Source organism: Mercenaria mercenaria, chromosome 2 (genome assembly GCF_021730395.1).
Source record: "Mercenaria mercenaria strain notata chromosome 2, MADL_Memer_1, whole genome shotgun sequence".
In the NCBI taxonomy this organism is placed as follows: domain Eukaryota; kingdom Metazoa; phylum Mollusca; class Bivalvia; order Venerida; family Veneridae; genus Mercenaria; species Mercenaria mercenaria.
This window is the reverse complement of record NC_069362.1, coordinates 68771805-68785074: the sequence shown is the minus strand read 5'-3', so window position 1 is coordinate 68785074 and position 13270 is coordinate 68771805. Positions and strand designations below refer to the sequence as shown.

Sequence of the window (13270 nt, the reverse complement as noted above, 5' to 3'; positions counted from 1 at the left end):
TATATATATAACTACTTCTAGTGAATGTGAAGAAAATTTATTTCCACGTATTTCCTAAAATTTAGTTTCTTTTTTATGCCTCCACACATTTATGTTTGAATATAGCGTTGCTGTTGTACGTACGTACGTCCCGAAATAATGTGTGTCCAACTCCTCTCACAATATTAGCCTGATTTGCTTTAAACTTTCACAGGTGAACAAGTTAGATGTGCAGATGACCAAAGAGGAAGGATTTTTTTTCAATGACTATTTTACTGCAGTTATTATACGCCCGTTTGAAAAACGGGACGTATTATGGGAACGCCTCGGGCTGGCGGGCGTGCGGGCTGGCGGCGTCCACAGACTTTGTCCGGAGCATATCTTCTTCATGCATGGAGGGATTTTGATGAAACTTGGCACAGTTGTTCACAATCATGAGACGGAGTGGCATGCGCAAGAACTAGGTCCCTAGGTCTAAGGATAAGGTCACACTTAAAGATCAAAGGTCAAATTCAAGGATGACTTTGTCCGGAGCATATCTTTTTCTTGAATGGAGGGATTTTGATGAAACTTGGCACAATTGTTCACCATCATGTGACGGAGTGTCATTCGCAAGAACCAGGTCCCTAGATCTAAGTTCAAGGTCACGCTTAGAGATCAAAGGTCAAATTCAAGAATGACTTCGTCCGGAGCGTATCTTCTTCATGCATGGAGGGATTTTGATGTAACTTGGCACAACTGTTCACCATCATGAGACGGAGTTTGATGCGCAAGAACAAGGTCCCTAGGTCAAAGGTCAAGGTCACACTTAGAGGTCAAAGGATACAAGAATGAAAACTTTGTCCGGAACATTTCTTCTTCATGCATGGAGGGATTTTGATTTAACTAGGCATAAATGTTCACCACCACGAAAAGAAGTGTCGTGCACAAGAACCAGGTCCCTAGGTCTAAGGTCAAGGTCATACTTAGAGGCCAGAATGACCTTTTCCGAAGCATTTCTTCTTCATGGAGGGATTTTGATGTTACCCTTCTTTAGAATTACTTCCATTTGTTGTTACTATAAATAACTTATATTGTAACTTTTTCATTACTAGTCGTAGGGAAAAATCGAGACCACTTTTCTGTAGAACAACATGCATGTTACATCCAATTTTGAGGTGTATTTGACCTATCACATCCTGGTAAGGATTTTCGTGTGGACTTACAATTTTTTGTTTTGATTTTTTTTTAAGATTAACTTAACTAAGTTGTTACTATAAATAACTTATATTGTAACTTTTTTTTATAATTGACCGTAGGGAAAAACCAAGGCCACCCTTCTGTGGTACAACATAGATGTTACTTTCAAATTTTGGGTGTATTTTAAGTTATCTCTACCTGGTAAGGAGTTTTTATGTGGATTTAGAAAAACAAATTAATTACAATAATTAATTAAACAACCAAAAGATTAAAATTCCATTTGCAAATACAGGTGCTAGTGTAAAGAAATTTGCTGTGACGGGCGTATATTGTGACATTCTGGCACTCTTGTGACCCCTTGTTATTACTTAAAAACAACAACTTCAGCAAAACAAGGCAAAAAAAAATACCGACAAATTCATTTTCTGGCGATTACCATAACAATACACCTGTCAGACATTTTAACGAATTATGTATAGAAAAATCGTGTTTTAAGTTATCAATTTACGGAAAAGAGGTTATACATTAGCGGGATAATTTCATGAGGCCATAGACCGAGTGAATTATTCGGGCGACGTATAAGCAATTTTGAGTTTATTTATTTAATAATTTTGTGGTTGTTTAATTAATTATTGTAATTATTTTGTTTTTCTAAATCCACATAAAAACTCCTTACCAGGTAGAGATACCTTAAAATACACCTAAAATTTGAAAGTAACATCTATGTTGTACCGCAGAAGATTGGCCTTGGTTTTTCCCTACGGACAATTATAAAAAAAAGTTACAATATAAGTTATTTATAGTAACAACTAAGGGAAGTTAATCTTATAAAAAATCAAAACAAAAAATTGTAAGTCCATACGAAAATCCTTACCAGGAAGAGATAGGTCAAAATACACCTCAAAATTGGATGTAACATGCATGTTGTTCTACAGAAAAATGCGTAATTCAATGGATTTTCTTATGTCTTGTGATAAAGACAAACTCGTTTTGGTTTTTTTACAACTGTGCAAGGATTTCATTCAAAATTGAGATTGAAATGATTTATTTCCAAGTTGTTGGTAATACATGAACAGTCCTGTATTGATGCGCATTTACAAAAACAAATAAGAAAACGACAGAATATAATTGAAATCCTTTATTTGATTATCTCAATCTTTTAATTTTTACAATTACCTATACAGAATTCCTTCACAAGCCGCTTTTTCCGTAACGTATTATCTGTGAGTAAAACTGGCTACATAAAGAAATGAAATTTTATGCATGTAATAGCATGGAGGAAAACAAATAGAATACAACCAGAAAATTTAAGAAGCCCTAAAGTAATTTATATCATCATGTTTGAATAAACTTTATTAATTTATTTAACTTTACTACAAAATCTACGTTTGGGAAATATTTCGATTGTTTGGAGAGTAGTCGGACACCCCGATTTCGAATAAAGTGCATCCTCTGTGAATACCCGCGTTGAAACATAGTAATTTGCTATACGGAGGCTATTGCTCTGAAAAGGTTAATTTATTTAGTAACTTGGCTAAAACAGAAACACCATCATTTACAAAGAGGTTTTAGCTCTACAGATATGTGAGTAAAGAAGGCTATTCTTTTATTCATAGACACATAATAGAAACATATTCCATATATGATACTATTTCCTAACAGTAGAAACCTATCCAACACCACAAATATAAGTAAACATGATAAATTTTCCACGAAATAAAGAAAACAAACCACCAACAATTGTTTGTTTTGGGTTTAACGCTGTTTTCAATGTTACGGTGGGCAGCTAACCTAACAAGTGTTCCTGGATACTGTACTCTCAACAAGTAACTTCCAACTTTACCGCATAAATCAGTTTGAGGACGATTGATTTCGGACACGTGCCTTCTATCAAGTCGTCAAGCCCTACTCGGGGATCGAACCCACGATTCATAGATCTGCGCTCCTTTTACGTCTTAGCTGTCAAAATTCAGAACAATTTTAAACATTTATTGGAAGTTTATATAATACGCTAACGCGTATATATGTAACATAAAGATAGTAAATCTTACATCATGATTACGGAAATTATAGAAGTAAATAGCGCTGATATAAAATATCAAAAGAATGAAAAATAACTCTGAAATGTAAAACCGAATTCTGCCGTCAATATACATGAACATTTGCAAGGAGCAAGTAATTTACCGGGCAAGTCCGTGGCAACTGATTATAGGGTCATCTTATGGGATGTGCGTGCGTGCTTGAGGAGTGTTAGGGATAATAAAAAGAAAAACAAGATTTACTCCCGTGGCGGCGCAGCTTAGTCAATGGTCATACGTCTGAAATAACAAACTTTAGAATAGTTGAACTTCTTGTATAATATAGAGATAGACCCTAAAATTTTCAATGATAGTATTACATTAAATGAAGTCTAGTTATTAATTTCCAAGTCCTTGAAATAACCAAAAATGATTTCACAAAGGTGAAGTTTATGATAGTTTTGTTAATATCAATAACAGAAGTTTTAATTTTTAATTTAAAGTTGTGATCCACAAAGAATGGCAACTCCTGCCTTGGGCTAGTACTTATAAGTAGAGACCTATTAGTTTACTTCCCTTGCAGTTACACATTTAAGTGGAAATTGAAAACTGTTTCAGACACAATATTATACTTTTTTACACAACAAAATCATTAAGGATTTATTCATTTGTGTTTGATTTACCCCTCAAGACATGGTTCCTATGATTCTGTCAACTTATATATGGTAAAAAATTAACTTTTAACAAGCCAATAATAAAATGAAGTACCAGTAGGTAAATAATAGTGCAGATAATACAGTTTTGCTTGTATCAAAATGTCACAATAGATCCACTTTTGTAATACAGAACACCTGGTAGGATTAGTAAAGGTGCAATTATATTGATCTCTATTTCCTATGCCTATATAATATTGAAGTACAATGATTATTTTTCAAGTGTGAAAACTCCGAACTATATATTACAATAGCACATGCATAAATTTTTCATTTAATTACTGGTATTTTGAATAAGAAAAAGATGACAAGATAATCATGATTATTAAGAAATATATGTAAAGCGATTTTTAAAAATAACATGATCAGTATTTTATGCACATTTGTCGCATTGGCGTTTGCATTGAAACCAGATCGCACCGGCCGCCAGTTTTACAGATATAAAGACCTCTTTTGAAAAGAACACCCTCTTTCTCACGTACCAAGATTCGTTTCACGTTTGTAGTGAGCCTTTGATGAATGAGAGTGTAAAATTCGGAGATTTGAAAAGAGATATATCAGAAAAACACGTAAACTAAGTTATGTTGTGATTTGGGTGTAGGGGTGGCGTAATGTAATTTTACGCGAAAATGAATTCGGCGACCCCATAATTTTATTCCATAAATCGACAGAAAATAAAATTTTCATCATAATGTTAGTTTTTTTCTCTCAAATTCTATCGTTTGGGTTTTACATAAGACAAGATTTTAGCAAACTTTTTCCTCAAAACTCAACGTCATATTTGACGTCACTTTAACGTAAATATCGACTTAAACATTAAAATGAATTCCACAAATTATACACCATTTTAAAGGCATTTTTAAATGAAAATATAAAGAGTAACAAGCAAATCGATATTTGTTGAATGAATAAAGCTATTTACGAAAAAAGTCATGATTCATCAATGGTCAATGGTCATGTTTGAAGGTTTGCAAAGAAAAAAAATACGGAAATATCAAAAAAGTTAAATACGCAGTCTATGATGAATATGCTGAATTCTATTTTAAACAAAATATTGAGACGAAACCCAAGAACTTCAAATTAGGCGCATTCAACCTTAAACGCCATGTGGTGGGATTGCACCGATGCGGCTTCGGGCCACAATAGGGGCGTTGAATTCTTCATGTAAGGAAGCCATACAGTTGGCTTACGGAAGGTCGATGGTTCTACCCATGTACCCGCTGCACGGAGGGGTACCTAGGGTCTTCCTCCACCATCAAAGCTGTAATGTCGCCATAAGACCAATAATTATGTCGGTTCCATGTTAAACCCAACAAATATATATATATATTCTCTGTTGACACTGAAATTGACAGAAGTCTTTCTGGTACATGCATAGATAAAGACAGTTCTCGGTATACAGTCGTGCAATTTCATAGAACATTTTATTTGGTTACTTGATGAAACCTATCGTCTTGGGGATCAATATTACGGTACCATGTACTGAAAACACAGTGCTATGAATTCTATAATAAAGAATTTTGTGTGCAAGTAACAAACTTCATATGTTCACGTATGTTTATGGCTCGATATCAGCAGTTTTCCTGAAATAATAAAATGACAAAAGCAATTAGCTTAAAACGGTCAGAAGCACAGTATTACATGTACATTAATTTTGGAGTAACAAGGTTGAAGATCAAAGTTCACAACGACCGCCTTTCTGAAACTAGCGCAGTTTATCTGATGACAAATTTCCAAGTCAGCATACCAAACAGAACTCCAGCTTAAAAATGACCTCTTGGGATTTATGGAATAATTTTATTTAGATCAGTAATTTTGTTAGATGGATGCCCGATTGTACATAAAAGGTCGCATTTCACAGAGGTCAATTATTTAAGCAAATGTGGTATGGTGTTTCCTTTGAACAAAGTCCAATCATGGTTAGCCTGTTGGTATTGAGTCTACTTTTTTCTACGACTATACATTAAAATTAGCCAATAATAATATCAACGAAATCAATAACAACAGAAGTAATAATTTAAGAAATAATAATGATATGAGTAAGAACAATGATAACAGAAGTAATAATAATAATAATTATAAATAATGCAGAAAACACTTGAATTGCACTTATTTATCAGAGTCCAGTGTTCAGAGAAAATAATGAACCAAGCATTCATTTATTGAAAGATTTTCTTATATTGTAAAATGAAATAGTTTTAAAAACCTTTTTCTCTTTCTATTTGATGAAGTTTTTGAAGTAGTTGCACGTTTAAAAAAAAACACTTTTTTTCTGTCATTTTTTGGATGACTGTGTGTCACTCCTGTTTATTCCATATTCAATATGTCCATAGAAAAAGTACATTTATACCTTAAATAATTCAGAAGGTCTTGCTTCATAATCAAATAATTTGAAATCCTCAGCATATGCTTTAGAAATAGTTTCCATGTCAGCTTTATCAACAGTAGAAAACATGTTCAAAAATGAGCTATGTTGTAGCTTCTTCCGCTCTTCTGTCGTCGACTTCCTGTAAGCATTTCGCGCCATATCTAGAAAGCCGCTATAGGTTAAATTGCTTGCAGTATCGAAGTCAATCGTCAGATTATAGTTGCCGATAAGACCACGCATTTTTAATTTTGACCAAGATCTCTGGAATACTTCTACTCTATTCAAACATTTCTTTAAGAGAGGTACAAATTCTGGATCAAATGGTTGGTAAGTCGTATCTCTGATAGCGTCGTCAGTAACAAGTTCGCTCCCATAGTATGCTAAAAATTCAATCGTGTTACTTAAATTCAAAGATTTCAGTAAAGCTACCGAATCAGTTTTGATATTTTCCAATTTGCCGACAAAATCATATCTTATTTGACATGGTTTGCATAATGCAGTGTAGCTGTCAAAATGCAGGTCACGTTTAATCTTTGCATGTGAGGTCATTGCGGCAGCAACATATTTCACATATTCGCGAAATGTTAGATCATGACCACATGATAAGCTCTTGGTATCCGGTTTTTTTCTTGCAAACCGAATGGCGGGTACTCCTAATATTTTCCAGTAGATTGGATTCGGTGCTAAGAGCTTATCTATATATCCAGACAGTAGACGGCGGTACGGGTCGCGTACAAACATGAATCTCTGAACATCATTCGAATTCGGTATCACTGATGGTTTACTGCCGTACATGACATGGAAACTTATATTGAAAGGATTGACAAAATCTTTGTATTCTGGCAAAGTATTTATCATGAACAATCGTTTGAAAAATGTTGTGCCAACTTTCCACACGGCGCAGAATTTCACATTTTCGCTTTTACTTGAGTAAGTCTGCACTTTCACAGCCGGTGTCTTACTGCTGGTGGGACCACATTTATTTCTAATGCTGGTACCAAAATCATGCATCTTTTGATATGACGCATTAAGGAATGCTGGTGTTCCAATTTTGTTTCTCTAAAAGTGAAATAAAAGAAAATACTTTGTAAAGAACTTGCATTTCACTGAACATTGTCAGCGTATTTGTGACATACTAAGCATGAACATGGCAGTAAAACATTATATGATTCAATGTCATCCTATTGGCCCTATTAATGTTATAGCATAAAAAGAAGAAGCTTTTGTACAAAAACCCTCAAAAAGGGTCATTGACAAAGTGTCAATGTTTAAAATCATTGCAAAGCATGACAATATCGAGGGCTCAACGCGAATCCCTCGATATGGCGAGATAGCATGTGTATTTGCGAAAGTTACTGTGCAGAATGTTTAATGATTTTATTTCAATAGGTTGTCGAAATCAGGCAACATTTCAAGAGATTAATACATTAATGTAGCACAGGGAGAACTTTAAATGAAGTATGGTCTATTTGTACTATCATGGTACCCCGTGATTTACAGCTGAAAGTGTGACCTTAACTATTTATTACCTACTTAAAGTATTTGAAACACTTCATTTTGAACTTGCAAAGTTCTTCAGATATGATTACCTGACGGGCAGATGAATAACATATGCAAGATTGGCAAAGCTTACACAAAATATGAAGGAAAGCCTTCATAATGTCATCTAATGAATGTGTTGTAAAAAGCTGTAGAACTTTATGTTTTTAATTTACCTTGTGTTTGTATAAACTGTTCGATGATGCCTTAATCCTTTTGTTGTTGTTGTTGTTGCTGCTGCTGCTGCTGCTGCTGTTGAAGTTGACTACATTAAAGAACTTTATAGATGTATCAGCGTTGTATCCTTTCAGGTGGGGAATGTTCACCTCTGCAAAAGATCACGAAAATGTTTAGTTCTACAACGACATTCGTCTAGAAGTGAGTGGTATGGAAAACAAAATGCAAACTGGTACTTGCAACATGAGTAAATGTTTAGATCGCTGGAAGGCTTAGACGGTAGTATGCATTTCCATAACCGTACATAAAAGTGCTATATCAAACCGAGCCTGCAACATTTACATTGTGATTGGTGGAGTTTATACTTTTATTTTAAAACTAGTAGTGTCTTATTTGAAAAAAAAAAACTAGCTTTGCTGTGATTTTATTAGCTTAACATAGTCGACATACATATTGTCTCAATTTCTAGTAAAAAGAAACTTAGCATAAATTTGTAATATGGCAACGAGAACTAATACTCGCTTGAAAACATTCTTAAATCTAGTGTTGATATTAACGTTTATGGTATGCAAAACTTGTTTTAGTCTGACTAGAAACCAGATAATCTCCTTTTTATTTCATTTTTAAATCTTTCTCTTTTATATTTTGACCGATCTTTCTTGGGTCAGTGTTTTGAGAAGAAAAGGGACATAACTATACAAAATTTGAATAACCTCAGGAGTTATCTCCAGCGAACAAAACACAGAGTCTGAACACAGACTAAGCTTGCAAAGTGAATGATCAATCTAAGTACTCGGGGTAACTGATTGAGGCGACGCTAGATTTTTGTACAAGTTCAGACAGGATCGGCGTGAAGTTGGCAGTACAGCAGTAGCAGCAGTAGGAGCAGTTAACTGCTGTAACTGCTGGCAGTAGCAGCAGTTAACTGCTCCTACTGCCAGCAGTTACAGCAGTTAACTGCTCCTACTGCCAGCAGTTACAACAGTTAAATGTTAGCACTACCACAAGTGAAGATGAAATGCTGCTACTGCGAGCAGTTACAACAGTTAACTGCTGCTACTGCCAGCAGTTACAACAGTTAAATTGCTTGTACTACCACAAGTGAAGTGCTGGCATGAGTTAATGTTCTGTTTTAAAGTTAGCGATGCTTTATGCTTTTTTAAAAGGAACGGTCTATAATTTGTATAGTGTTTGCAGAATGCTACTGCCAGCAGTTACAATGGTTAACTGATGCTACTGCCAGCAGTTACAACATCGGAACAGTTAAATGCTTGTACTACCACAAGTGAAGATGATCAAGTGAAGTGCTGCTACTGCCAGCATATACAACAGTTAACTGATGCTATTGCCAGCAGTTAGAACAGTTAAATGCTTGTACTTACAGAAGTGAAGTACTACTATTGGCATGAGTTACTTTTCAGTTTTAAAGTTAGTGATGCTTTATACTTTTTATAAGGAACCGTCTATAATTTAGATAGTGTTTGCATATACAATATAGTAGTATAGATTTATTTTGTATAATCAGTGATAATATAAATTAATTTTAGCAACAAAAAGATGAAAGGCCTAAATAGCTGTGATAGTATGGTAGGTATAAGCATTGCTTAAATATCCATCAGTATTTTTATCTATATAAATTTTCATCTTTAACACAGTATTATGTAAAGCCATAACAGATCGGAAGTGTAATGCGTATTACAATATATTTTTTACAAGTAAGTACAAAATATTTAATATAATGCACAATGTATGAGATGCATGCATGTGCAAATAGAATTAGTTATTATTTTGCCTAGAAAAAAATTGTACTGTGTACTCTGACGAATTAGCTGGCGAAACTTACCGATAATGAAGAGTATGCATGATTTTTTGCGTTAAAATGAAATTTATTGTACATAACAAGAAAAATGGAAAACATATAAGTGAAAGAATTAATCTTATCGCACATAAAAGGTTCCTAAAAATGAATTGACAGAGTACAGAGTCCCAACCGCTAACGTGACAATACCACAGGCAACCACAACTCCATTTTATTTAGACAGGAAGTGAATATAATAAAACATGCGAGAAACAATCCTATAAATTTAACTTTCAAATGTGAAATCAGTTTATAGTATAATGTATTTAACTCCGACTTTTTGCCTTAAAGGTGGATAATCAGATTTTGGCCATGTAACGGATTTGTTCGAAACTTTAGCATCTGATCATTTACACTCATTTATGTTCACTTAACACTTAATACAAATTAGATTTTCACTGGAGGTATTTTTAAAATTTCATTTTCCTATCCTGGTTACCCAACCAAGATAGAGTTATTTTATCATAAGTATAAATTTGATAAACATACTTTGCCTAAGGAAATGTATAAATATTAGACATATTGTAATATATTTGTAAAATATGTGCATTAAAAAGTATGTATTTAGATGGAATTCATTAGAAACGCAAGTTTGAAAAATTATTATTACCTCCATTTGCCTAACTTGGTTGCGCAACCAAGATAGATTGGAAATAAATGAATTTAGAAGCTACACACAGCTTTAAAACTTGCATTTTGGTTCAGATTGTTCAAGAGTTGATATGTCTATCAAATGCAAATGTAAAACTAGACATTGTATCGAAATAAAAAGAAATACCCAGCTTTTTATATACTTTCATATTAAAGGAGAGTAATTACAAAATTTTATAAAAATAATAAAATATACATTTCAAATAGGAATCTAACTCTGTGTAATCGGTCTTTTTGTTCCTTAAATAATTCTCTACCAGAATATACAGAAAGTAAAAAATGTCATTAAATGTTGATTAAATGTGATTGACCACCTTTAACTATGTTGTAATTACCTCCCCGGATTGCAGCTAAGAAACTGAAAGTAGAAAATCTCGCGCTTTTGTAAATAGGAAGGGATGGTTTCGAAATAGGCCCGGGCACGTTTTCTGAATAAAATGACTACATGTATTTTATAAGCATTTATATTCAAATAGTTATGGTTATTTTTATCGAATAACCAGGTTTATTTTAGCGAATGTGTGACTTTCAATTATTGTTAATGCCCATTTAACTTTTCCGTAAAATGTCGGAGTTTTCCGGACGAATGTGTCGTCATCAGTGCTGACGTCACAACCATTCCTTTTCCACGAGGAAGCCAATGCCCAACAAGCAAATTTCTGAGTTGGAAAAATTATCCGAATTAATCCTGAAAATGAGAGGAAAGGGAGCAAAGAAGAGAATGGCAAATGAGACAAAAAGCCCTAGTGCATCTGCGGACAAACGGCAGAAGACAGATGAGGCCGTACAGACGGATCAGATTGGGAACTCAGAGGTCGAACCCATAAGATTGTTAGACACGCAGGACTCGGCCAACCCAGGTAATGTGGGTCGAAATTTTATAAATTTTGATACCCTTTTAAATACGTCCCTTGATAAGACTACCGTAATCCCAGGGTGTGGTGGTGTTAATTCTCCTTGTGTCCCACAGGACAACAACGTTAACTTTATTCAGACCGACAGGTCGGGAATCGAGCCTATGAAATCGTCATCCGATGATATTGCAATACACATTCCACCTAACATTAAAGAGCAGATATGGCGGGGAGATTACATAAATCTTGCTATATTGCTAAAGGGTGCCATAGAGCTTACTGAAATGAATGTTGGTCACACGCTGCACATGTCGCCTACAGGCCAAATAGAAACAATGCCAAAAGAAATTAAAAATAAGATCACATCCATAGAAAAATGGACGGATGCATTCTTGATCTTTTCGAGTATATACTTAGTTAAGAATCCTACAGCATCACGTGACCTTATTAAATATATGTTCATCATTAGGGATGCTGCCGAACGGTTAAAGGGGTTCTCATGGCGAACCTATGATGAACAGTTTAGGTTACGCTAAGCGCATAATCAGGCTTCTTGGGCAGTTATCAATCAAGAATTATGGTTGCGGTGCATGCAGCTTGCTGAAACAGTCAATCCTATGCCTAGCCGTGCTCTAACGGTTGTGACAGGCAGAAAAACGTGCATTGCATTTAACGCGGGGTCATGTCATTGGCTAAACTGTAAGTTTCCGCACCGCTGTTCAGCATGCGGTATGGGTCACTCTAGGCTTTCGTGTTATAAAAGTACCCAGGCAATACCGAGCTCAACAGTAGGCTCGTCCCAAGTCCAGGTTTCTAGTGTTAACAGGCCAACTTTTCGGGGCCCATTCAATAGAAGTAGGGGTGCAAAGAATCAATTCTTTTACAGGAAGTAACTTAAATTTAATTGAAATTGCAAGATCACCAGTTAATTTATCGGTGTTGAAGACGGAATTAGAATTTTATAATCATTCTGATAAAGAAATATTAATGAAAGGTTTCAAGGAGGGGTTTTCGCTACAATATAGTGGTTCTCGAGATCACATTGAATCCAAAAACTTGAAGTCGGCGTTAGAACATGCCGAAATCACTAAACAAAAAATAGAAAAGGAACTTAAAGAGGGCAGGGTCGCGGGTCCCTTTACGGACCCGCCATTTAGCATGCGTGTATCACCAATCGGTTTGGTCCCAAAGAAAAACCATGGTGAATTCAGGTTGATTCACCATTTGTCTCATCCCTCGGGAAACTCACTGAATGACTTTATAGATCCAAAATTCTGCTCAGTACAATACACAAGCTTTGATGAGGCCATTCATTTGTTACAGGATCTTGGCCCTGACTGCTACCTTTTCAAAGTAGACATAAAGAATGCTTTTAGATTGTTACCGGTAAATTTGACAGATTTTGATCAATTAGGTTTCAAGTTTTTGGGATCTTATTTTGTTGATAAATGTTTACCATTTGGTTGCAGTATTTCGTGCAGTTTATTTGAAAAATTTGCCACTTTTGTAGAATTTTGCATCAAGCGCCGCATGAGCGCGGGTAAAATCTTGCATTACCTTGATGACTACTTAGGGGGAGACAAAACGTACGAAAAATGCAAATATTTAATGGTCCGCTTCCTTGAACTCCTGTCTGAGCTTAACATTCCAGTCGCCGCCGATAAAACCATAGGCCCTGTTAAAGTGCTGGTATTTCTGGGTCTAGAACTGGATTCTAAAGAGAACGTGGTTCGAATGCCTAAGGAGAAAATCGATGAAATCGTGCAGAAAATAAGTACCTTAATGTCAAAGGAGAAGGTAACCTTAAAGGCAATGCAAAGTTTAATCGGCAGCTTAAATTTCGCATGCAGGTAATTCGTCCGGGCAGACCTTTCTGTCGGCGCCTTATAAATGCGACATGCGGTCTAACAAAGCCTTTTCATCACCTCAGAATA

The 13270-nt window shown here is 35.1% G+C and overlaps 1 protein-coding gene and 1 long non-coding RNA gene across 3 annotated transcripts in view; one reads left to right on the top strand and one right to left on the bottom strand.

Moving 5' to 3' along the window:
- Nucleotides 1-4142: 4142 nt before the first annotated feature.
- Nucleotides 4143-13270, bottom strand: part of LOC123564202 (uncharacterized) — a 26129-nt gene continuing 17001 nt past the window's right edge. For both annotated transcript variants that reach the window (XM_045357580.2, XM_045357581.2), the window contains exons 3-4: nucleotides 7973-8124; nucleotides 4143-7316 (exon numbers count right to left, since the gene is read on the bottom strand). In XM_045357580.2, coding sequence (XP_045213515.2) covers nucleotides 6234-7316; nucleotides 7973-8124 — 1235 coding nt within the window. In that variant the 3' untranslated portion in view covers nucleotides 4143-6233. The remainder of the gene's footprint in view (nucleotides 7317-7972; nucleotides 8125-13270) is intronic.
- LOC123564205 (uncharacterized) overlaps nucleotides 11205-13270 on the top strand; it is a 22991-nt gene continuing 20925 nt past the window's right edge. The window contains exon 1 of the long non-coding RNA XR_008369870.1: nucleotides 11205-11342. This is a non-coding gene — a long non-coding RNA (uncharacterized LOC123564205). The remainder of the gene's footprint in view (nucleotides 11343-13270) is intronic.